The 26,003-nt window shown below is 38.7% G+C and overlaps 2 protein-coding genes across 7 annotated transcripts in view; both read right to left on the reverse strand.

The window, feature by feature from the left end:
- Nucleotides 1-207: 207 nt before the first annotated feature.
- cpsf6 (cleavage and polyadenylation specific factor 6) lies at nucleotides 208-15,244 on the reverse strand. 5 transcript variants are annotated; one of them, XM_046072467.1, is made up of 12 exons: nucleotides 15,087-15,244; nucleotides 13,069-13,278; nucleotides 12,766-12,869; nucleotides 12,530-12,675; nucleotides 12,006-12,179; nucleotides 10,506-10,613; nucleotides 8,842-9,340; nucleotides 8,510-8,625; nucleotides 8,239-8,392; nucleotides 7,712-7,934; nucleotides 7,227-7,237; nucleotides 208-1,809 (listed from the first exon to the last, which is right to left on the reverse strand). In XM_046072467.1, exons 1-10 carry the CDS (start codon nucleotides 15,144-15,146, stop codon nucleotides 7,721-7,723), a joined length of 1,785 nt encoding a protein of 594 aa, XP_045928423.1. In that variant the 5' UTR covers nucleotides 15,147-15,244; the 3' UTR covers nucleotides 208-1,809; nucleotides 7,227-7,237; nucleotides 7,712-7,720. The 5 variants fall into 5 exon arrangements, with proteins under 5 accessions (XP_045928423.1, XP_045928424.1, XP_045928422.1 ...); XM_046072468.1 differs by lacking the exon at nucleotides 7,227-7,237 and having other exon boundaries at nucleotides 7,712-7,907; XM_046072466.1 differs by lacking the exon at nucleotides 7,227-7,237.
- A 1,247-nt stretch (nucleotides 15,245-16,491) lies between these two features.
- The window catches only part of cacna2d4a (calcium channel, voltage-dependent, alpha 2/delta subunit 4a), a 91,454-nt gene continuing 81,942 nt past the window's right edge, over nucleotides 16,492-26,003 (reverse strand). For both annotated transcript variants that reach the window (XM_046072465.1, XM_046072464.1), the window contains exons 29-39: nucleotides 25,523-25,567; nucleotides 25,201-25,263; nucleotides 23,914-23,984; nucleotides 22,692-22,767; nucleotides 22,549-22,601; nucleotides 21,532-21,587; nucleotides 20,913-20,933; nucleotides 20,268-20,388; nucleotides 19,454-19,569; nucleotides 18,948-19,030; nucleotides 16,492-18,640 (exon numbers count right to left, since the gene is read on the reverse strand). In XM_046072465.1, the coding sequence (XP_045928421.1) occupies nucleotides 18,548-18,640; nucleotides 18,948-19,030; nucleotides 19,454-19,569; nucleotides 20,268-20,388; nucleotides 20,913-20,933; nucleotides 21,532-21,587; nucleotides 22,549-22,601; nucleotides 22,692-22,767; nucleotides 23,914-23,984; nucleotides 25,201-25,263; nucleotides 25,523-25,567 (798 nt within the window). In that variant the 3' untranslated portion in view covers nucleotides 16,492-18,547. The remainder of the gene's footprint in view (nucleotides 18,641-18,947; nucleotides 19,031-19,453; nucleotides 19,570-20,267; nucleotides 20,389-20,912; nucleotides 20,934-21,531; nucleotides 21,588-22,548; nucleotides 22,602-22,691; nucleotides 22,768-23,913; nucleotides 23,985-25,200; nucleotides 25,264-25,522; nucleotides 25,568-26,003) is intronic.

Below are 26,003 nucleotides of genomic sequence, written 5' to 3' on the forward strand. Positions count from 1 at the left end.
CACACACACACACAACACAGAATAGGGTCATTAGATATAAAGACTAGAGGGGACCATCTCAACAGTTGTATTACCTAACTTGTTTATCAGTGATTTTGTGTTTTGTTTCATTCAACCATTTACCAATTTAACCATTTTCCTTTGTTTTGGAGTACAACTGGAACAAACCACAGCACCCCCTGACCAAACAGATACAGCACCATGAACCTCGGTTTACCCATTTTTATTCAGTGAAATTTAAGAACTGGTATGCCCCAATCAATCAAGGTCAAATATTAGGACACCTAAGGCCCAATATATTTTGAAATTTTGATTGGGGACAGTAAAAACACACACGTTACTCAGTGCTTATTAGCCAAATTGACCATCTGAAATTATTACAAACTAAAAGCTCAGTATCACAAACTGTTGACACTATTTCAACAAAAAACCAAGATATGAACATGATGGGTGGTGGAATAAAAGAGAAAAGATGTGTTCCACTGCACACGATAACATTAGTGTTAAGGTGCACATTCCACATTTAACAAACATTAAATTACATATGAATTTTAGCTATGGTGTCACAGGGTGGTGTTAAAAATAAACATACATAAAAATGTTAGTTGTGGAACATAGGAGCAAAAAAAAAAAAAAAAAAATCACTTACTTGAAATGGCAAACTTTCGACAATGGGATTAATCGATCTTTGAAGGTTGACCAGCTCCATGTTAGTTGTAACTACAATGGCTGCTTGAATGAACCTGAATTTCTAAGTGTAAGAATTAATACCTTTCACAACAACAAAACAAAGACTTCAAAGAAAATTTGGATTGGCTACTCAATGCTATTACACACAAACAGAAAACACTTTGTGAATAGCATTATGGTTTACGGTGTATGGGTCCAGAGCTCCCCAAAATTTTGCAAAGCACTACAGCTAGACCTTCAACTTGTTCAAAGTCTACATATTTTTCCATCCACCAATCAATGCACATCGTAAAAAAGTACATTCATCTAATGGCTTACCTTGTAAAAAGTTTTATCCATTTGAAGAAAAATAAAAAACAAAAAGGGAATAAACGACAAGGATCTATTTTCTAAAACATAAAGCCACTTGCTAGTACAGCTAAAAAATATAATCTAAATGTAGACAAATTCAATATGAAAAAACAGTTTGAAGTCCAAAATATACATTTAATATAAATGAGCCAAACATGTAGAGGAATTCACCAAATGCATTGAGTACCTCAGTAAACATTTTTTATTACAACACCATCTAGTTTTTAATCAAAAGCAGAGACATTTACAAACATATTAACCATGAAAAGAATAATTGAGAATGAGGGAGGGGTAGGGAGAAAACATCAAATATGTAGCCTATAAAAACTGATCTCTAAACTGAACGTACACAGTACTGCGAGACAAAAAAAAAAAAAAAGGATGTAATGTTTGTGTCCTCTAGTTGGGGGATTGGTGGGCCATTTTATTGTTTCTTTGCAAAAAAGCATCGCACATAGTCATCTTCATGTCAAATAAAACATCATAAAAATAAAAGAGCTGTTTGGAAAGTTTCTTTTCTTTCATCTTTAGTTACCATGAGTATAGAAGGTGTTTGGATAACATAACCTTACACAGGTCAGGGTCTTCCATCCACTGCTCTTAGTCAGGCAGACAAGATGAACAGACAGAGAGAAGCATGGGTGGAGACTGAGAGGTGGGGTGGAGGAAGAGGTGGTGGTTGTAGTCCTGTCCGGTCATGCAGGGCGGGGAGGTGGTGGCGCACTGAAATTCCTCCTTTTCCTTCCATTCATCCTTGATCCTCGTTAGCTGAAAGGTGTCAAAATGAAGGGTGGAGTTTGGTTTCGAGGCAGCCCAACAGTGATCCCCCTTCCCCCCCCCCTACACATACATAGTGCACACCAGGGCTGGGTTCAATTCACCATCACTGAGTCTCAAGCTTGCAGTTCACTTACTGAACATTTTATAATGACAAGGGGCGAAAGCTCAGGAAAACTTAAAGGTCTCTGAAACAAGGCATATAAATGGCAGAACGTGTTATTCTTTTAATTCTCAGCTGGAGGTCTATTGCTCCCAACCCCAGCACAGACAGAGAAACGTCATGCAAACTTGAATAGGAAATATCCAAGAAGCAAATTTGAAATATGTACACACACCAGAAAATATAACCATATTAGTTGAGTCTAAGCCTAAATGCAATTCATCCCTGCTGGTGAAACATGGATTTTAAATTGCTTATATGCAAGTGAAGAAAATTCATAGATCAAATGCTTTCACTTTAGACAGGCAAGAATTGACATCCATATATAAAAACATATTTAAAGACTCGGGACAGTGAAGATGAACATTTTTGTTACACAATTGTCTAAACGCTGATCTAAAAAGGCAAAGCTTTGCTGGGTTCAACAAGACTCATCCTTTAATTGTGCAGCGCTTAACTGAGCCTATAGTCTTCTAAAGTGCATCTGGCCTAACATGATCAGTTCTGCACTGTGTAGCGTCTTGTCTGTTTTGCAAAAATTATGAAATTTATTGGTAAACTGGTAAAATATGTGTGGAATGAAAACATTACATGTTGTACTCAAAAGATGTTTTCTAAAAGGCTAGCATAGTCCCTTTCACTGGCTTTCCGAGGTTTTATAAATGTAAGCTTTTTAAAATCCAGTAGCTTTTTATTGGGTCATTTATAGTTTTATTTTAAGACCGAGACTAAAAATCAACTGCAAAGTCACTTTACCCCACTGTTTTAGCCACTTCTCGCAACTACAGAAAAAAACCCTGTTTGTCATTTAGCTACTTCAAGTACATGTTTTTTCCTCACAACCAACTGGTAGATATATACGGTACAGAGCTAAAAACACTGAAAACTTTAAACCACTGTGACACATAGCATTAAAACAGTGCAAAAGTTTTCAGGAAATGAATACAGGAGTAGAAGACACAGAAAGGACAAGCTGTAGATCAAAACACAAAACTACGAAGAGACAGGCACGCATCATGTCAATGTAATGTGGCACATCCCTTTATGGTCTAGTAAACATAATGCCAGTGAGTGAAAGTGCAATATTTTGTACTAAAAATTGAATTGAAAAAGTCCAGCATGCAAGCCACTGGAAAAGCAACCTCTTTATCTTAATTAGAAATGGCTGTAGCAACAGTCAATTACACTGTCAACCATGGTCCACTGACCCTGATTACATTATTACCCAATTTTAAACACCTCTTAACAGAAATGTTAAATTCATCAGATGAAATGGCAACAGTTCTGTTACAGAAAGTCATTTGAAATTTGGTAGTTTACTATTTAAGTCAAGTCTATTAAGCCTTGTTGACAAGATTTTGCTTTGCAGGGTTAATTAGAACTGGTATCTGCTCTGAAAAGGCCTTACTTACAGGCAGGTCAAAGAGTACAGATTATTTTACATGGTTCAAAGATTCAAAAAGGCATGGTGAAACTGGAAATGTTTTTGCTGTAAAAAGGTTTGTGTTTTACACGGGTCATGGCTACACATAAACACAGATCAGCCGACAATAGTATTTTACACAACACAGTAGTCAAACTCAACGGTTCTCTGTCACACTATTATTTAAAGGGACTATAACATCCAGTACAAGTGCGAATGGACATGACTGATTTTTTTTTCAGTGGTCAAATTACATCCATATATCAGGCTAACAAATATTTTGCCATATTAAAATATGCCATATTGCTGAACTTAAGTTCATTATGGAATCTTATCGTTCATAGTACCATTAAATTGTGTAGCCAATACAGGATGGAAATGAAAGGGGTCACAGTCAAACCACAGTCAAACAGTCAATTAAATACTCAGACATGTAACTAATGAAATACTTACCATTAAAAAAAAACTTCTTTTAAACTTTGACACTGGATCAAGCCTGTGATTATCACCTCTGCTTCCACCATCATTACATCTTAAGGAAGCTCCCAGTATTTCAGGAAATAGTTAATCATGAAGGAGTTGTGGAAAATGTACACTTACCATTCTATTCACTGTGTCAGCTACATAGCTGATTTGTTGACTATCACAACTTGGGAACTAAACATAATTAAAGCATTACAGTTGCTCTAGCTGAGCCGTCTCTCAGACTCACATATAGTCATGTTTCTTCAAGTATAAATTCTATTTCCTCCCTGGGGAAATGGGCTTGAACGCTTATTGCTGACGTATAACTGAAATTCTGTTTGACCCTGGTTTGACATGAGCAAATTGCATGCTTGTTTTGAAAAGGACATTAAGGCTGTGATCTCCAGCACACATACACCTACAGACAGACTGAAGAGAAAGCACGGAAAGTAATTTCAGCCTGGTGCAAACAGTGTACATTCCCCCATGTCAATATGAACAAATAAAACAGGGTTAAAGCATGTCTGTGGACACAACAAACAGCCATACTACTATCAGGAATAAGACCAAAATGCTTAATTCTCTTTTTCCCCTGATTAACATGCTCTAAGAATGCACAGGCAGATTTGGATGTTTAGTCATTTCATTTAGACGACAAGAAACATTTAGGTAAAAAATATACTCAATTAATGCATATTACCAAAAGCTATTAGGCCTTGTGCCCACTGAGGATCTCTTATCTAACAAAAGATAAAGAAATGTGAGTTAGGAGACTGCAGCCATTGTTGTTGCTATTATCAAAATCCAGCATTTGTTTAAAAACGCAAGTTTTTTTATATTTAGCTGTTGCCACTCTGAATTATATGCTGTACATGAAAGGAAACAGAAAAAATACTCTCCCTTCAACAAAATAAGAAAAAGTTAAAATCTAATAATACTTTAATAAAAGCAATCGCAATCCATCTTTTGTAAAGAGGTTCCTGGTGGACACAAAGTCTTATTTTTCAGTAACAATTGTTTGGTAGTTATCGGACAATGGGGCGCAACAAGAATTATATCATTTTAGCTAGAGCTGACAGCTAAAACTTTGCACAACTCTACACCGTTTATATGACATGGCAGACTACTGAGACATTAAATTACATTCTTTTGGTATAAGTTTTGCCTGCTTTCAGAATTTAGCAACTCCATGAGCAAAACCACCCCAGTTAATATTTCTCAGTACGAGAGAAACGGAGGCACATGTGAAAAAGTGCATATATATATATAAATAATGTGTAATGTATCGAGCATTTATCCTGCTCTGTGAGCACAACAACATTAAGACATCAAGGTGTCAAGAGTGAATGAAGTTTAAGTTTGAAAGCTCATTTAAAATCACAAGAAATATTATTTGGGGTGATGTACAGAGATGCTAAAGGGTCCATGTAACCTACTAGACTCACTCTACCACAGACATCTTTGGCAGTAAAGGACAGCAGAATGACACACAATCTTTCAAACCAGATATTTCAACTACAGTTCCAAAACTTTGCAAAAGTTATCATGTTGTTCAACACGCAAGTAACGCTATGGAAGAAAGCATCTTCCCATAAAGATTACAAAATTACTTGTGAAACCCTAACACAGAGAATCCCTGAAAAACACCAGCAAGAAAATGTGCCTCAAAGTTATTTACCTCAAATAATTGGCGAGCAACACACCAATGACAAAATGGTATTGATATTTGTGAACAAGCTGGTGTCAAATAGTTTTAAAGAAATTCATCTACAACATGACGTAACAGCCAGTTATGAGGCGAAATACTACAAAATACTTGCATGATCTCATGCCAACCTATGATGATTTATCATTAAAATACTGCTGACTAAACTGAAATAATTTCAATGTACATACAAGTAACATTAAAACCAAATAGTAAAATAAATTTCTTCTATGGATCAGTCTATGTCAAATAATAATTAGCATATAATCATGTATTTTTAAAGGTTCTCACAAATAAAAATTATGATATCCTTCAGTTTAACTGAATTAGGCAACTAAGCTAAAAAAAAACGTAATGATGGCCTGGTGACATGCACAAAATCTAGATATCTGAAAACATTTTCTGATCCTAGCTTTCTATTTCCCATTATTCCCTTATTATTCCATGCTTACATGTCATTTACTGATGCCAATAATATAATTCTAAGATACTGCAATTACTTGTGCACTGATCCTTAATGTAAACCAATACTATTAAATTACAAAAAATTACAAATCATTTCAATTGAATGCCACTGATGAATCAGAGCAGAACATATCAAAAAGGTATTTTCATTTTTCCACCTCACCTCAACATCTTAAATTGAGGTACAATGGTTCAAAAGTGAGCAACACTAGGCTGCAAAACATTCAATTTGACAAAAGTAAAATGTCAGGCAATATTACCGACATGCAAATGTGGCACAATCCCATTCTCAAAATTTTCTGTGTCCAAAAATCATTAGACACTTTGATATATAAATCACCTTCTGGTAGTTATAACATGACAATTATGTATACAACATTACTATGAATGGAACATTCACAAAGTATAGATTGGCCTACTATCGACAAGTACAGCACTGTAACCCCACCCCCCTCTAAAAATACAATCCAATCTAAACAAATAGACCACACAAACTGTTACATCTGTACTAAGTACTGTAAAATTACTGGATACTTTGACATCTGAAATCAGCCAATCAGTCAAGGAACTATTGTTACAAGAACCAACTCTGCAGGCACAATACACTTCAGTTACCCTAAACTCACATATAATGAAATGGCAATTAAGTATTGAACCTTGATATTCAATCCATAAAAACTCTTTTGGTCCACAGGCCACAGCTGCTGGTAAAACCAAAATGTTGATACATTTCCACTTTTTATGAGACAAACAGATGTTTAGCAAATGTGTATCTACACAGAGTTTAAACTGCCAAAAAGGCAGAAAAACTAGTACAAAACCTGTACAAAACCATGTATAAGCAGCAGGTCTGTACTGCTTTCTACGCTGTGGGTGTATACATTGCTTTATTTTGAAATTTATTTGGCAGAATACAAAAAGTGGCTGACAATTTTTTGCACATTACCAAGCTCAGTGGCATGTAGACCAAAAAGTAACAATTCATCCACAAAGTCAACTTCCAGTAACTATCAGTGTATTTTCTCTTTTGACCACAGCATATATACAACTCTTACAAACCCCTCTGTGCAAAGCAGCATGGTGAATACATTAAGAGCGGATTACACACATAGTCTGAAAGAGCAAATACACAACACCACAACTGTGTTCACTAATAATGAATTTTTTAAAAAGGAAAGCAGACTTACCTTCCACCTACCTGAAACCAAAAAGGAATGAGTTTTAAGTCTTTTCTTTGCTTACCTCGTCTCTCCTTGTCCCCTTCCTCAAATATTTATAGAGGGACAATTAAATTAAAATTGATGTTATTCTATAATGCAATTTTTTCAGAGCTTTTAAGTTTTAACCCCATCTGACCTTATGATTTGAAAAGGTTTCAAAAGCCGTTTCTGGCTGATGAGGCTCATGAAGACAAAGACTTAGTTATTGTGGGTGATAACACACCACATCCTGTTAAATTTTGCCAACATGTTACAGGCACAGAAAATCTTTTCAGCAAATTTGGGTTTGTGAACTAAACTGAAGCATTTAATCTAATGAAGACAGGAGGTGAGCAATCAAAGCGGACTTCTTCAAACTCAACACTGGTGTTTTACTTCTTCTGCCATGTAATTTAGGTTACAGACATAATTGGGTTCATTGCAGAAGAAAACACAGGAGAATTTGTACCCACCTCCCGTTGCTAGCGGTGTCGGTACTCCCTCTCCCTTTCTCTCTCGCGGTCGCGGTCCCTGTCCCTCTCACGATGGCGGTCCCGCTCCCGGCTGCGTTCTCGGTAATAGTCCTCATGTCGGTCACGACTGCGGGACTTGTGCCGTCTGCTCTTTTCTCTGGAGCGGCTGTGGTCTCGTTCCCTGGAACGCTCTCGCCTGGCAGAGACGTGACGCATCATTGGACTGTGTACCAGGGGTTTAAAGTTTTAAATTTCAAATCTTCCAGGGCCAATTCCCATTTGGAAGACATTATTTAAATAGTCATACAAGCAAATATAGGCTACACAATATTTCTAAAACTAGGAATCAAACGGGAGGCAAATAGTCAATGCATTTTCAAGTCTGGCTGGCTAATCTCATTTTCTTTGTGCTAGATCCAAAATATTACCAAGATATTATATCTGACAAGTTGTTTTACATTTATTTTTAGTTTGTTAACTTCTTCATTGTAACATTTAACGGCTACTGCACTATATGCACATCTTACCTGGAGGCGGAACCGTAGCTTTTTGACTCAATGCCGTGGAGACAATCCTGCAGGGAACTGATGAGGACCTTACAGCGGTCATCTGCTGACACCTTGGACTGCTTAATCAGACTGATAGCTGTCACCAAGGTCTCTATAGCACTGCCGTAGTCAGCTGAAGAGAACACATGGTTGCATTAGGCTTTAATTTGTTTCCATGTTTGTCAAAAATTTTAGCACACACATCAAAATAGTGCTTGCATAGTATGTTTCCTATATTTCTGTGTTTTACCTGCACTGGCGTCAGACACCGCTCTAGATATGGCGCTGGACGAGATGGCTCTGTTCCTGTTCATGATCTCCTCAAACTCTGCTTCGCTCAGAGGGGTCCGTGACGCCTCCATCTCCCTACAGATACATAATGTGTTAACTGTGTTATATTCGCAAACCAATGCAAACTAGCTTTAACAAAAAAAAAAAAATCTTTAAAATGGGAACCAGCATTTCTTGAAGTGAATGAAAAACAGCAACACTTTGAGCAGATGTACCGGCAACGCATTGCGAGAGAAGATCACATAAATTGCTGTGTTGATTATTTGTTCCAAATCAACCACCCATTCTTACCGTCCTCCAGGGCCATAGTCCCCTCTCTCATATGGTGGTGGGCGTCCGTATGGGTCGTTTGGTCCAGGGGGTCCTCGGCTGTCGTTGGGGGGCATGTTGTTGTTACCAGGTGGGGGGAAGAAGGCCGGGTTGACATGGGGTGCTGGGGGTGGTCCACCTGGTGGGGGACCTGGCATGTGTGGAGGTGGTGCCAAAGCCATGGGCGGCCCAATGGGGCCCGGGGGACGAGGGGGGAAGGGTCCCGGAGGTGGCGGGCCCTGTTGAGGGGGTGGGGGACCAGGGGGAGGGCCGTAACCTGGAGGAGGAGGTCCTGGGGGCAAGGGTCCCATTGGAGGCTGGCCAAACTGACCAGGGAAGAGAACAGGGGGAGGAGGCCTGTCACCACGATTTGGAGGACCAGCAAGGGGAGGGGGGAGGCCCTGGCCAGGAGGTGGAGGTCCTGGGGGGCCAGGGGGGCCAGGTGGGCCAGGAGGGGGACGTGGGGGTCCCTGCATCCCACCTAAAAGAGAACACAAAGGACAACAGAAGCACATGAGTTAGATCTAGTGAACGCTATCTTTTGGCCATGTTATGGCAGGCAGAGCTCTCAAACATTTCTGATTGATGAACATGATGGGGAAATAGGTGTGCTGGTAAAATTCACATAGACTCGTTGTACTTGGAAAATGTAACTGGCCGATTTAAAACATACAACACATTAGCTTGGCTGATTTACTGGTCAAGATTTTAATGTCCTGCAGTAGCCTGTATTTTCCATGTTTTCCTTCAAATGAACATTATGGATAAACCTTAAGTCAGTACTTAAGTCAGTTCAAAGCAGGGACAGTGACAAAGACAGACAGAAGCCATAGCTACAGGGAACAACAAATGTCAAAAGGCCACAAAATAATGCTGCAAATGAAATCAGAAGGAAAAAGAACAGACGATGAGATACAGTCATAGCAAATTTTTTCAAGCAGGCTATTTTTTTTAAACCAGAGGCTCAGCATTTAATGCTGGATTCTTTTACCCTAACAATTAATTGAGAAGGTGCACTGCTATACATTGCCACAAGCCCAAGAGATCAGCGTGGCAAGCTCATATATATTTGAGATACTGCATATATGAAGTGAGCAAATGGATTATTCCATGAAAGGGCCACTCATGAAATGCCATTTAAGGCAAATGGAGGTTAAAAGACTTTTCACCCAACTGCATGAAGCAACTAAAGAAAATATTTAAAGGGAAGTGTTATCTTGACATTGGCTCATTAGAGGACTGCGAGGCAAAAGAGGTACATTAGTACTATATTTATTCTGACTTGATTTCATGCAAGGGTGGGAAAAAAAACAAAAAAAAAGGAGTAGGCAGAATGCTGGATGGCCTTCAAAAACGGTGTGCCTCTGCCTCTTCAGTCTTACAGGATTTTTTTAACAAAGCTCCAAATGAGGTGCTTCTGTTATTTTAGTTTCATGCAAACACATCAAAAAATATTTACTCTGGCCTCACATAGGGCCAACAGTACTTTATGGAAACTGCATTAAAAAGGGATTTAGAGTTTGGTGAGTAAATCAGCCGTTTATGGGGCAGTCAACCGAGCGGGTTCAACTCCTACATATAAAGAGCTCAGGGTTAGGACAAAAAGGTGATTGATCAAATCAATCAGATCAATCGAGGTGTTTCACCTCTGCCACGCCAGCTCCCGTTCCTGCCCCCCGGCGGGAAGGGATTGAAACTCATATCCATCAGAGGGCCATCTTGGTGCCTAATCAGATCTGGTCTCATCCCCGAGCCTAATGGGGAAGAAAGCAAACCAATCACAACTCTTCCCTTCAGAAACTCCCGCCTACTAACTGACGGCCTGTCACAGCCCAGCAGCACAGGGCACCAGCCACTAAGCGACAGAAGAGATGTGAAAAAGGTGGGATGGAAGGGAAAAAAAGACGCAAAAATGGAAAAAAGAAACGCTGGCAACTCCATTCTCTCCCACTAAGTGAATATGGTGGCCAATCCAACATTTGCGAGGAGTTTAAGGTTGGTCGCTTGCCAAGTAAAGCTTTGAGCAAACTGCTTGTCAAGGAATGGTGTTGTGAGCAGAAAATTGCAGCCAGTGGAGGATTATTTGTTCAACTAGAGGGACAAAGAAAGAACAAACCAGAAGGAGAGGGGTAACATGCAAAGACTCAGGCCTGCCAGGATTAATGGGTGAAAGATCCCTCATTAGAAACACACACTACGGGCGACTAGCCTTGGTTCCATGCGGGTGTGAGTAGTAGCAAAGCCTGGACTATGCTAACAAGAGCAGCACTGCCAGACAAAAAGCGCAATTTTTTCTTAATCTCACGTTAAGTTTTCATGGCACTTGTCATACTTTGATGATTATATCAATCTGTTGGACTCTATATTATTGTTTTAAAAAAAAAAGAGAAAAGAAACACCACATGAATGACAAAAGCCAGAAAACAAAAACACAAGACGCCTCTATATTTTTAATGTTAATACCAGGTCTAAATCAGGATTCCACTGACACATAAACCTCAACAGGTGATACAGCACAACCACCGCCAGCTGTGATCCCCAATAAACTGATCCAAACACATCACAGATCACACATTTAGTGAGCTAACCGTGTGATTCATGATGTGTGTGTATTCCCAAAGCATCCATCCATGAATTTGCTTCTACTGCTGGAGACTGTATGATTGTTTTGTCTGTTTCAATGAGAACGAAAAGAGAATTCAGCCCGTTTCCCAGTAGAGAACCAGACCAAACATCTTTTCTGCCATGAACACACCTTGCTTGGTACAACAAGACCAATGTACCATTCAAGAAGGTCCAACTACCCCCCCCCAATTCTTATAATGTAAAAACAATTGTGGAAATTAGATTAGGAAACAGCTTGCAATTTATAGTACATGTGAGTGGCTGGATTAGCCTGCTAACATTCAAAGCCAGGCTACCTCATACACTCGAACTATAAATCATTCTAGTACATTTTTAAAAAACTATGATATTCAATAGAAATTAGACCTGCTATACCATAAACTGTCCTTATTTGAATCTACTTACTTACCCTTCCATCTGATTTCTGCCCCTTTTAAATATTATTCTGCGTCTGAGTGAACTTAGCGGGGCGTTGTCTACTTTCTACCATACCAAGCACAAGCACTTGTTACCAAACTAACCAGGGAAGTGTGGTGGCGGCCCTCCAGGCCCAACAGGACCGGGGAAGCGGTCTCCTCCGGGGCCGGGTGGTCCAGGGAACCTGCCTCTGCCTCGACCCATGGGGAAACCTCCACGAGGACCAGCACCAGGGGGGCCAGCTTTGCCTTCCCCAGACATCTGGCCTGACTGGGTACCTGTAAAATGATGAGACAACAATAACTCAGTTTTCCATTCAATATACAATAAATAATAAGTGTGTATGTTGTGTGCACATTTAGACATGACTGGATCAATAACTGAAGTAACACGTGTGATAAGTGTACTTGTGTATATGACTGTACATGAAGTCTATGTATGTATCTAATGTCCATTTTGCTGCCGTGCAAGTGCATTTTCCGTCGACTTACTGATGTATCAGAATATTTGCACATTTCTTTTACAGGATGTCTTTAAATCAGTATGGTGACAAGCATGCAAGTTAACTTGACTCTTGCTGAGTATACGATAAATATGTTGATGCAAAGTGTGTGCTTGTCCTACTTACTTTTGCGTGACTGCATCTCAAATTGGCTGAGGGACTGTTTGTTGCATGGTGTGACAATGGGATTTTGACCATGTAGATCCCTCTTTGACAGCAGCTCCATTAACTTCCTGGACGATGCCTCCGAGCCCACACACACCAGCGCAAACCTGTAAAATGAAGAGCAGAGTAATAATCTTAACCTATTGCAGGCTGTGATGTAGTCCAGTCATATCACACACAGATAATAAAGACCTCACCCTTTTGACTGGCCATTGGCTCTGTTTTCAAAGAACTTGATCTCAAGCACATCTGTGATTCCTATCGACCGAATGGCTTCTGTCAGGTCCTCATCTGTCGTCCACTGCATAAGAGAAGAGAAGATGTTTCACAATAGATATACTGTGGGTCTACCTTTGAAATGGCACAAGAATGTTTTCCAGGACTGTCTTTGATTTAAAGAATATGTTGCTACTATTTATTAACTGCAGTTTCAGAGCGCAAAATGTCAATACTTTCCTCCACATATCTAAGCAGCCTGAACAGAATTCTCTGATACTCACCCATGTGAGATTTCCTATGTACAGGGCTATCCTTTTGCCCGTGTAGGTGTACACCACGTTGGGTTGGGAACTCTTCCCTCCCTCTGTGCCACCTGGTGCAGGCAGTGCGTCCAGGTAGTCACGGTCTTCGGGAGCGTCGCCATTGTTGGCTGATGGGGATATTACATCATCATACAGGTCGATCTGCTCGTGAACCGGGTAGTCAGCTTCCTGTTAAGCAAAATAGTAATAGTTCAGTCAAACATGCGACACCTTATGAGCAGTTTCACAACAGTGATCATACACCTCTCATCTGTCTGTAAATCTGAGAAAGTTCTACGACATTCAATATCAAAACTTGTAGAATTATTTAATCAAGTTTTAAAGTGATTTCAGAAAACGTTATTGTCATATTTATCCACTAGACCACTCTCATCAATCAGCTCAACAAGACTGGTGATAATATTCACATTTAAAAGGAAGCTGGAATCAGAATATATTAAAAATTACTCAAACGGATAAAATAGTTGCCAATTTATTTAATAGTTGACAACTTATCGATGACTTGTTGCAGCTCTAGCAATTCTCACTTTCTCACTTATATATCAGTATTAGTGTACATGAGGCAGACGTGCAAAAATAAACTGCCAGATTGCATCAATAAATTGCTAAATGTACATGGATATTTTACATTAATTCCCAGTAAAGTTTACTGCTCATAGACAGATCTTTACATTGTGTTGTTGCATTACATTAAATACATTAGAGGTTGTTTCACACGTTAAATACCAGTAGTCTTGCGTTTACACTTTAATCTGATCATCTCAAAAGAGGTAAACTCAACCGTATAAGTGTAAGCCTGTGAACACACCTTGATTTCAGTAAGTGCCTGCTGCAAGTGAACACCCCAGTCATATTTTCTGTGCATGTAACCGGACGCAGTGCAGACAACGCAGAGAACAATGTGCTGTTTATGTTAACTGTATCCATGTAGAACAGGTAATACAGGAAATCAAACTCATTGTTCACATGTATTAATAGCATTAAGATTACTGATACTACTAAATGTAGACTGGGAGCATGTAGATATACTCATTGAAAAGGCCATGTTTTTTTTACTTTGTCGTTACAGTGCAGTTGCAAGTGTATCTGAGTAACTTCCTAATACACAAGACTTATTTTCTCACCATTTTTTTATTACAGAAAAAGCTCCAGAGTGAAACGACAAGCTGTGGGACTTCCGTAACCCCGAGCGTGGGCAACTGAATGCATCTACTGCGTGCCCCGGGTCAACATAACACACATTATGAAAGCTGTTTCGTTAAGATGACGGTGAACATTATGTTATCTTGAATGATCTGACGCTACAAACAAGTTATTTGCATCCCATATTAGGCTGGAACAGCTTTTTCCCCCGGTTGTACAGACAAGGGGTGTGTGTGGACGAATAAATCAACATCTACATAGCAGACACATTGATGCTAACTTAGATGAAGCAAACAGTCAAAAGCTAACAATTAATACATCCATTAAATGCATTTCTAATTCATACACTTGTTGTTTCATATATAGGTATTTAACGAATGTCAACTTAAACACAAACGACTCATCAAGTAACATTTTTTTTTTGAAAAACAGCTAACGCTAGCTAGCTAGCTAGCTAGCAAGTACGTTTGTTTGGCTTGGTAGCCCGCCACCGGCGGCCATGCCGAGGCCTGAAACTGTGAATGCTTAACAATAAAATCGGATGCTTTTAGTATTTATATACAGAAAATATATACTTGCAACCTGCCTATCCGTTAATACGTGCAGCATACGCCGTGTTAAATGTTGACAACGCCACCCATGCAACATTTCGAGCAGATAATTGTAGCAGAGGATGTAGGCTTGCAACATGGTGAAAGCGGGGCCTGTAACGTTAACCAGAGAAGCTCGGCGGACCAGCAGAGCACGCCACTCTCCGATCATAATAACAACAAAGTATTACACAAATATACAGATACTAGCTCCATTGGTCTTGGTAACTGTGGATTAATTACCTGGCTAAATTCCTCTTCTACGTCGGCGTAGATGTCGATGTGATCCACACCGTCCGCCATTTTCCTCTGACCCGTCGCTGTCTCTCTGCACGGCGGTGCAGAGCTGTGAGCCACAAACAATGAGCCGGAGAGGAATAACTAGCGCCCCTGCCGGTCCAACTCTGTACTTACAACACCTGCTGTAAGCCGTACAAACACGGTAACAATTAACCAAGCACACATGTGGGAAAAGTGGCTTTTTTCTAGTCACTGTATTCTAAGTTACAATTTAAGTTACAAGAGGCCAATTTTAGCCCAGACAAGAAAAAAAGTTACATATTCTTGACTTGCTCATGAATTTTGTGTAGAAGGTGTTGGACTTCTCTCGTAATTATGTATAGTAGTCTTTCTGTTTTGATCTTTTTCTGACAGAAATGGGCTTCTATGATCTTCACTCTGAAATGTCATATCAGAAAAAAAAAAATTATTATGTCAAATAAAAGGAAACCTGAGCAGGTTTATTGTCATTATAGGATAGGCTATGTGTTGCATGTTTTATGATCCCACCAGAGAGGATGCCAACCGAAGAGAGGTGATTGTGCGATTGTGACGATTGTGTGATATATATATATATTTTTTATTTATTTATTTATTTATTTTTTTTACAAATGGGTTATACCAAGGGTGAGAGTTTAGTAGGGACACACTTCTTTTATACAGTCTATGGTCCCTACCAACATCCAGCAACTACTGAATTGTCCCTAGCAATAATTTTGGTCAAAACCATTAAAAATAACCACTGTAGTATAACCATCAGTGTCTGGTAAATGTATTTGGTACACAAAAGCTCCTCTCATATATCTCACAGTGGTTTGGTCCACTGGCCGCTATACTGTACAACAGACCATATGTGGTTTTAGGCTAAACACAAATGTGGTGTTTTAAACAGGAACACTGTGATTCCTATTTAGCAATCTCTTCATGACAGCACAAATGTTAAATTAGATTTATTGAATGAATATGTAAATTATGATATAGTATACAAAGCTACATTTATGTCTCAATAAGTATATTATTATTATTTATTCATTAATAAATATTATTTATTTAAGACCAATTCAATCAATATTCCTTCTTAACCTAACTTAAAGGTTAGGTAGGCTTAGTTAGATTGAGTGGGGAATTGGTTTTTTTTTTTTGTTTGTTTTTTTTTACAAATTTGCCATGATAACAGGGTGTTTTATGTCTATCTTAAAATGATCATTTCCAGCTCCCAGCAGGAAGAAATGTGCTCCATATTTGCACCTGTTTCTGTCTCTTGACACACAGCAACAGTGTCTAGTGATGGTATCTTGTAGATGGATTTAAGAGCTCAGCTCACAGAAACACTCACAGTTCAGCAAATATTTAAATATTTCAAAATTAGGTAAATATAACATATCTTTATTGATATTCTGATATACAACATTATTATAAGTCAAATTTTCAAACAATTACAAGCATTTCAGGCACTTTGTGTACCACATTTTCTTTAATGAGAGCATAACGTTAGCTATGAGAGCATAAGTTCAATTTGTTGATGAAATTCCAGTTATGGAAAAATGTAGGTTAGTTTGTTGGTAGTGGACAGACATTTGGGGGGGATTTAATCCACTACTCTATTAAAGAGTTAGGACACATTTATGAAATAACTCTTTGAGTATACAATTCCTTGACTGATTCTCTGTTGTAGCCTGGTATAAACATTAGTATCTTTATATGTGCACTGACACTAATCACTGACAACAAAACAGAATACACACTTAACAACAAATACAATACAAAAAACATATGGATACTTTAATTTTCCTACAAATCATGGCTCCAGTCAATCAACATCCACCGTGGACACATGTCAACCATACAATATACAGAATATTGCATTGTGGAAATTATAAACAAAAATGAGACAAATGAATAAAATTACTCTCAGCTAGACAGAACATACTGTAATGATGCACACCCACACACAATATGTATCTAAGTCTATTACATAAACAGGCAAATGCTCAGGCAATTTTGTCATCAGAGTAAGCACAGCATGCTTTGTAAGATGATTGAGAAATACCATAGAAAAAGCTACAAGGACACTCACAGCCCAAAATACAATGAAATGCTGAAGTTCAAAATGTGAAACACAAGCAAATACAAAAATACCCTATACCATTAGATTTACACCATTCATTTACATATATGACCTTTTCAAAAATCTTGTTTCCCATCATTTTTTTTATGTTGCTTTAATCATGAATTTTAAAATTATATTGGTATTTATGCGAAGTTATGTACATGACATTGGGGCCCAAGTAAAGTATCCAAATGCCACAGTCTCCAGGAAATCAATGCCTCCTAAAAACCTTTTTATTTTAATTCCAGAAACATTTACGAGAGTCTTTAGCGGGATATACATTATGGACTAGATTTGCGTTGAAACCATGTCAGTGCACAAAAAAACACATTTTGAATTTAAGGTCATCACTGTGTTATCAATGTTGATTGTAGATCTACACCCTGTGAGAGTTCCAGTTTCCAAAATGATGTCTAGCCAAATGGACAAACATAATTACATACAGTACGCACAAAGACACAGCTGATAAAGACAGAAAGGCTGACATTTAAAAAAAAAAATGTCACAGAAACAAATATCTTCTGGATGTAATCGAACTAAATACTCAAAAATTTTAACCTGAACGAGCCCATTCTGATTTGTTTAATTATCTTTTTCCCATTTGTGAATTTTTTTTATAACTACTCCATTGCAATTACTTTCTTGGCACTAAACCATCACACTTTCAGACTTGCAGAAGATTCAGAGAAACTAATATCACAAATAACCTTGTAAAACTTCAAGCAGCAACACTGATGTTACACAACAATGTTTACCATATATTGCTGTAGCCCTTCTCTCCCTTCTCTCATTCAACATTTAAAAAAGCATGTATAAGTCTGTAGATGAAGCATTCAGTATAATAAAGTATTCAAGGTGTGCATGCTTACAGCTGCATATATAATATGCACACGTGTCTGCAATATTGGGATAAGGGAAATGAGAGACATTTGAGAGATATTTCTCCCCCTGGACTTTGTTGCATCTTGTGACTCATAATCTTTCATCAGTGCACGTCATAGCTACCACCTGCATCTCTTAAGTCCCTTTTCATTTTGAGATGCAAGGCGGTGTATGAGAAAGTAACTCTTGGAAAAGTATCCATGGCAACAACAGCCCATTATCTGGCTTTCTTTGCAGTTTTCACTTCAGATGTTTTAATTTCCAGGAGTTAACCAATGCATGCTCAAAAACCACATCAAAGTTTGTGGTTGTGATGAGCAAAATGTGCCGAGTACTTTAAAAAAATGCTCTTCATGTGTCCAAACACATTTCTTGATTCTTTTCAAACTGTTCCTTTACATGAGAATGGGTGAAAGAGCCACATCGTCCATCATCAGGAGACAAGTGATGAGAAGGAGAGACAGGTAAGGAAGAGAGAGGCAGAGAGAGATATAACAGCAGCTCCTCCACAGTCATTGGCGTTCTCCTGCAGGGACAAAACAGAAAGTGATTTCACTTTGTGTTTCTGCCACCACTTAAGCTTTTAGATATTTAGTCAATGCAATCAAGCAAAATATGATAGCAGATATATAAGCCATGATTAATAACAACTGTACAGTTGAAGAAAATAGTATTTGGTACACAGAAGCAGAGTGATAAGACAATGAGAAAATTTAGGTAAAATAATAATTGCATTTAAGTTTTTATCAAAAAATCGACACTTAGTCAAAGACTGGCTGGAGACACTGGATAAAGCCAAAGTCATTCTTGGGGTGAACCAATGATAAGCTGACCTGGGGATGGTAGGCGTGGCAGGACTCGGGGCGTCGGCGAATCTTCTGGGACCGCATCCTGTCACACTTCACTGAGTCATTATGTACAGCGGGGTCAAGGAGCAACAACGGGGAAAAGAGAGGTTTCTCTTGAATTCACATTGAAATGTTAATACAAAAGTTTTGCAGTGAAAATGACACATTTCACAAATAGATACAAATCACATCCCTGTTGTGTGCCTGGAATGTTAAGTGAATAGGGGATGCCTAGTGCAAGGGGAAAAGCTTAATCAAAAAACAATTGTAGTGTTCACTGTTGGGAAGCTGGTAAGATATCCCGTTCTTGTTGCAACTGATTATGTTTATAGGTACATCTTGGTTCATTATAATGTACTTGTAAAGATAAAAATGTGGCAGAGCTCTGTCCTACATTTTCTTCTGCTAATAAAAATCAAAACAAGAACACATGGGATGATTTCTTCAGATGAACCAGCATATTCCACAAATACCAAAATACCAAAGGATATATTTTACTTCCTTAGGCTCCATGGTGATGGGTGGGTATTGTCTGGAGCAGTCACAGTCTGCCTGCACCACCAACATCAACAGGTTACTCTCTGGTATCTGTTGCACCACAAACATCCTGCCACACACAAACACGTACATATAAAAAGTGTTAAAATGTGCACACAAACAAAAGCACAGAGAAAGAAAACATCTTATGTGATGTACGGCATTCATACTTAATTACTTTATTAGCTTTAATATGTGCATTATTTTTCAAAATAATAATAAATCCAAATATGTCTAAAATCTGATTTACTTGACTGCGTGAGTTGGTCGTATTGGGAAATAAAGTGAGCTAAACACTTCTAAGAATCTTGCCCTGCAAGCAGTGTTTGTGCTGCGTTATACCCATTTTGGCCTCATGAGGGCGTTAACACTCAACCTATGATCACAAACTGGCTGAAATAATATCGTAACTGCAGAACTACAGTGTTTCTCTCCCTGTTTCTCACTTTCAAACACATGCTGTGATGCTTTCCTCCCTTTGCCTCCAACTGTTTTTTTCATTTACCTGTCTTAATACCTTCTCTCAGTTTTCCAGTCTCTCTCTCACTCTCCACAAGCACATCTGTCTCTATGCAACCTTTGGCACCCTGATCTAATTCCATCCCTTTCTAGTTATTTCCCCCCTTCCTGATACTCTGGTATAAACACGCACTGCTCTCAGTATGCAAAGCAGAGCAAAGCTGTGGAAAATGGATTTTGGAAGGACGATTTAATATGACTGGTCTAGGGAGGACTGCACTGCAGTTTTGAGTGTGAATGTGTGCTTACTTCTGGCAGCGTCCACACTTAATAATGCTGTTGGTCTCTTTGACTGACGGCTCGTAGACGAAGCTGGGATACTCGGTGTCACACGGCTGCAGGATGTCTCCTTTTTTCTTATGAGCTGATGCTAATGGGGAAATAGATATGAGTCACGTCTCAAGGTTGGCAATGTGAACAAGTGTGTGTAAGATTGCATGTGTGACGTTTTGTTGGTTGACTGACAGACTTTGAGTATGTGACATGAGAACACAGGATACTATTTAATTGTTTTCACCATTTATTGGTCTTTCTACTGTTTTACCATGACAAGAGGTACACTAGGTTGCTGTGTACGCCAAACAAAATTCAATTTGGTGTCTGCATCCAGGTAAAATGATGGGTTTTAAAGCAGATATAAGAGCCTGTGGCAGAGCTGGAAAATTTCATGTTTGGATGTGAGCTATGTTTTCTGTCTGACTTCCTCAGAATTACACTAGTTTAAGCGTAACTCTTTGCTTAGTTCTTGTTTTAAAGAACTTGCCAGTTGCCCCCTGTTCCAACTGAAATCGACTTACACAATCAGACACGCCAAATTTAATTTTGTTTGAAGAGTACTACCAAGTTTTACAGGACACAGATTTTCTTCAAAAACACTACAAGACAGATACTCACACACGCTGAAAGATGCCTTGGCTGAATGAAGGGATGGGTGATGATGATGAAGATGACGTGGAGTACGAGGAAGTGTGGATGATTGACAGGTGGAGTACCGAGGAGGGAGAATATGTGATCGATGAAGAGACAGAGGCAGATGAGAGGTGAGAGGATCAGAGGACACGATGTTGATAATCCATAATGGCCTCTAGACCGGTGATCAATGTGGCACATAATTGAACTGCCATAATGTGTGTCATTACTGTAGCTCTTTTGCGGTGACTGGTAGAACAGAGTGATGTAGTGTAAACAAAATGTTGTTTGGAGTGAAAGAAGGATTGAAGGTGAGCACTATTAGCCCAGACTTCCTACATTTATGTTAATATTTAAATAAGGATTGGTATGCCATTAGAATTGACTTAAATGAATAGGTAGATAATAATTACATTATTTATAAGTGGTTTATAATACAAATATTGAAGAAATCAAGAACTGCTCTGAAGGTTATAATGATTTACAGAATATACATGCTTTATAAATATTGCTGGACATTTCTGAGCACATATAGAGGGACATTTGTCCTCGAGATGGATGGAGTTTGACCTTAACTGGCCACGTTTTCTCTTGTGGAGCTCACCCTCAGCAAAATGCTCAGTGTGCCAGAAACCACAGATATTAAACTCCAGGAGAAACCTTGCGTAGAAGAGAGAAGAGGAGAGTGGACAGGGAGAGACAGTCAATTAGGCGGCCATCATTAAAGACCAAAGCAGATTGCATGCAGCTTTCCAAAACTGGGCTAGGACCCAAAGTTGTGTCATGGGGATATTAAAATGGGTCCTCAAGTTATTCAGCAGTAATTGGTAGCTTTGGTAGCAGTTTTTTTTCTTTCTTAACTGGATAACCAGCCTGTTCTTTTTAATGAAGTGCTAGATGTATCAAGTGACTTCCCAAGCCTTACCAAGTCATTACAGTAAAAGCTGAAGCAGTTTTTCTAAATAAAAAGCCAAACTGGGTTGATAACAAGAGTTAAATGAGAAGATTAAGACCACTCTCATGTCTGTTAAGTAAATATGGCAGCAGCCAGTTAGCTTAGTTTAGCATGAAGACTGGAAACGGGAACAGAATTTGCCTACTTGTCTCTCTAAAGCTCACTAATTAACATGTTGTTTGTTTAATCCATTAAAAACATTTAAAGACTGTAAAAACTACGTGTTGTTTTTTCTGGGGGGTTGCTGTACTACTATTTCAGGACAAAATGACTTCCTGGAGTGCAGACTAGAGATAGTTACCGCCACAAGCCAAAATTGTCCACTTGTAAAACAGCGAGTTGTTCATTCTTCGTAATGTGTTTAATTAGTGAACTTTAGAGATGCAGGTGGGGGGATTATCTTAGTTTGGGACAGAGTCAGGCTAGCTGTGTCCCCCTGTTTGCAGTTTTTGTGCTAAGCTAACTGAGTGTTGACGGTAGCATGGGATGGACATGTTAGTGGTATTGATCTTCTCATCCAACTCGCAAGAAATCAAATAAACATGGTTCTCAAAATGTCAAACTGTAGTGATTTTGTGTGTTGATATATAATAGCAAACTTGAACAAAAACAAAAAAAACTTATTTTGGACATACTGACATTCTGGTTGCCCCTTGCAACACTTACAGCAAGAAGTTGGAGAGGAACCACTTGAAGGCTGAAGCCAAACCATAAAATGGCTAAAGAGATAGATATATCATAGTTACAGCAGAATTTATTGGACCATTAAGGTGATAATATTGTATACATAGTGAGTATAGTGTACATACACTGAGAAGTGGACGGCTGCTGCTGACAGAGTGGGAGCTCATCTTACACATGGCCTGGTAGTCAAACAAGGACACCCTGAAGAAACACACACACACACACACACACACACACACACACACACACACACTTTGTGTTGCTCTTCAGGCAATATTTCACTGGCTTACATTGATTCCCTTACCCTCTTCTACACACAGTGTTGTATAGTTGAGCTTAACCTTTGTAGAAACCCTGATCCCTAACTTAACTTAGAAAAGAAAGAAACCTACGAGAAAATCATATCAGTGCTGGAATTACTTTACTTTTTAAGGATTGACCTAGTGTTTTGACTTGTTCTTGCTTTCCTACACTGTGAATATTTGATCCTTATGCAGGTAGAGGCACAAGAACATGAATATACACAAATTTGCAGATGCATGCACATACACAGTGCAAACATACACAAAACACACACACACACACACACACACACACACACACACACACACAGCTAGTGAAGTTCATGCATGCTCAAAGCCAGTTATGTAACATCTTGTGTCAAATGAAGCATGACAAAATCTTTTAGCTGTTTAAAAATAGCACATCACTCATGAGATTTCAAACATAAAAGACGGGCAAAAAAGTAAGAGGGAGAAAATTTCAGAGCAGCCAAAGAAGCTCAAAGGGGAGCAAAGGGGAGAAGCAGCAGGGATAACTATACCACAAATACAAAGACGGATGAATTAGTTACCCTCGGCACATAGAGCAGCACTTACAACACGGGGGCAAAGACTCTACCAATTTATAGCAATAAAAACAAAGCTTCTGAGTCTCTATAATGACAGTAAAGCACGCCCTCCAGGCTATGGGCTTCAGATGCATACTAATGCATGGCTTAGGTGTATAAGAACCAAAAAGTAAACGGAAAACAAGCCAACCTCCTGGTTAAGACTCAACAGCAATCCTCTCTGTCTGTGATACAACATGTTGTTGCCATCTAATCAAATGCATGGGGCAGTTTCAAATGCACAGTGTTATGAGCATGAGACACCGGGATGCACTTAATGTTGCAATGTGGGGGCATCTGCAGCTTCTTGCCTTTGAGATTTAGAGAGGTTTACATGAAGTTGAACATGCTTTAACTCTTGCAGGCCCTTCCAGGACTAGGTAACCCTCTGTGCTTTGCTAACAGACAGACAGACAACTATCCTGTTTACCATTCAGGCAATGACAACCAAACATTACCTTTTGAACATGCCCATTCTGATTAGTGTGGTCATCACTGATCCATCAATCTCCCCAAAGAATCTTCCCGCCTTGCAGAAAAGAGAAAGGGCAAAAACAAAAAACAAAACACTGTGTGAAGTGGCTGAACATTATACATTCATATTATGATAAACTGACAGAGGGAACATCTGCTCCCTTCCTTGGTGTTTATCCTTTCGACTTTTCACCTCACTGTGAAATGAATGATTAGGATTATTATTCATCAAACTACTCATTCATCAAAAAACTCTGAAAATGAAAATGAAGCACTGGCTAGCAGCTGCTCGTTAGCTTACCTTAGCATAAAGAAGTGAATAAGCGTATTTTCTCAAACTGTCTAACTATTCCTTCAACATAATTTCACTCAAACCTTAAAAACACATATGGGCATATTGTAGGAGTCGGTATTTTTATTAAACTGAATGGCCATAATCAATATTATTATAGGTTTGTCTGTTGAAAAGATATTCCTAGTTTATGAACTTTTGTCTGCTCAAATGAATGAAATTACAACAGCACACAAAGATTTTTATCAGATTGGTTTAGTGCTTCTTCCTGCTCTGGAACTTTATGTGGATGTTTAAAAAATGTACTAAATAGAGACAAGAGTATAAAAACTCACTATAAACTATCATTGCTAGGGTAAAGTATTAAGTATTAAGTGACATTGCTGATTTGTTTAGGTGTTGTTGTGTTGCTAAATTGTGGGCTGGGAATTGTTGTCCCATGCGCATATAAGCTAATATAGTTGTTGTGATTCATGAGTACTGACTCATTTTACTACTTACACTGAAATTTTAAACTGAATATGTATGTAATATGAATATTGGGTAAAAAACAAGTATTTAAATGTTTGTTTTTTTAAGTTTTATATGGACCGAAAGGTCATGGAAGTCCATCTAAACATTAACCACCAAGCACGCCTATGCAAGGCAATGGGAAATGCAAAAATATCATGTGGTTTTGAGTCATACCTAGTTTGTCTGTTGGACACGGTGTCCAGGCCACAGACAGACTAGTTAACAGCGGTTCACAGAATCAGAGGTGGGACTGAATCACAAGGAAAATGTAAGTGATTGTGAGATTTATAAATGTATTTCTAAAAAATAGGCACAACACTTTTTTTAATCTGTGAGTTTCTTTTCTTGGAATGTAATGAGTATTGACAGGCACAAGAGCTCTCAAACAATCAAGTCAAAGACTAGAGAGTCTAGAAAGCACATGTTCTTTGTGTCTGCGTGTGTGTGCGTGTTTGTGTGAACTTACATCATTGCGCTGTTTGGAAATTAGGACAAAGCCATTATTGTCAATCACGTAGCACTCGATATCCTGAGATGAGAGAACGAGACAGAGAAAGCAATTACTTACATAAGGAAAGAGCTGTGTCAAACCGCTGACAAAGATAAAAATAAGCACAATTATTCAGATAGTTCAAACCACAATTTATGAAGTGACTCATAATTACAGCTACATGAGTCAACTTTCTTTACTTTTGTGGATCCAATCAGTAACAAAAGATAACATCAATTCATGCTGGCTTGAGAATTTATATTCACTACATATCAGACAAACAGCAAGATATACTTACAAAGCTGTCACACCGTAGAGGACAAGTCCCCTCTATATTAGAGCACTAGAGGACAGACAGGATGAAAGAAAAGAAAACGTTTGCAATGTGTTGCACCATTAAAAAATAGAAGAAGGATTTCACTGAAGAAATAAAGGTGAAAATGACTGGAAGTGTGATATGTGTCATCTGTTGAGTACATGTGTTTACAGGAGGTTGTGTATGTGAGTGAATGATTTGAACACATGCTCTGTCTGTTATAGGCTTGAGCGTATGTCATCGTAGACAAGTGCATGTGTACATGTGAGTATGGGAAAAAAAGTGTCTGTGTTGGTGAGAAGGCATTAATTTGTGTGTGATATGACTTTTCTACCTGTGAAAAGGCTCCTGAGTGTCTTGTTTGCAAGTTTGTGCATGTTTCATTTTAATTTCTGCATGTCTGTGACTGTGTGTGACTGTGTTTGTGCGGGGGGGGGGGGGGGGGGGGGTGTTTTTTGTGGGG

This window comes from Micropterus dolomieu, linkage group LG16 (genome assembly GCF_021292245.1).
Source record: "Micropterus dolomieu isolate WLL.071019.BEF.003 ecotype Adirondacks linkage group LG16, ASM2129224v1, whole genome shotgun sequence".
NCBI lineage: Eukaryota > Metazoa > Chordata > Actinopteri > Centrarchiformes > Centrarchidae > Micropterus > Micropterus dolomieu.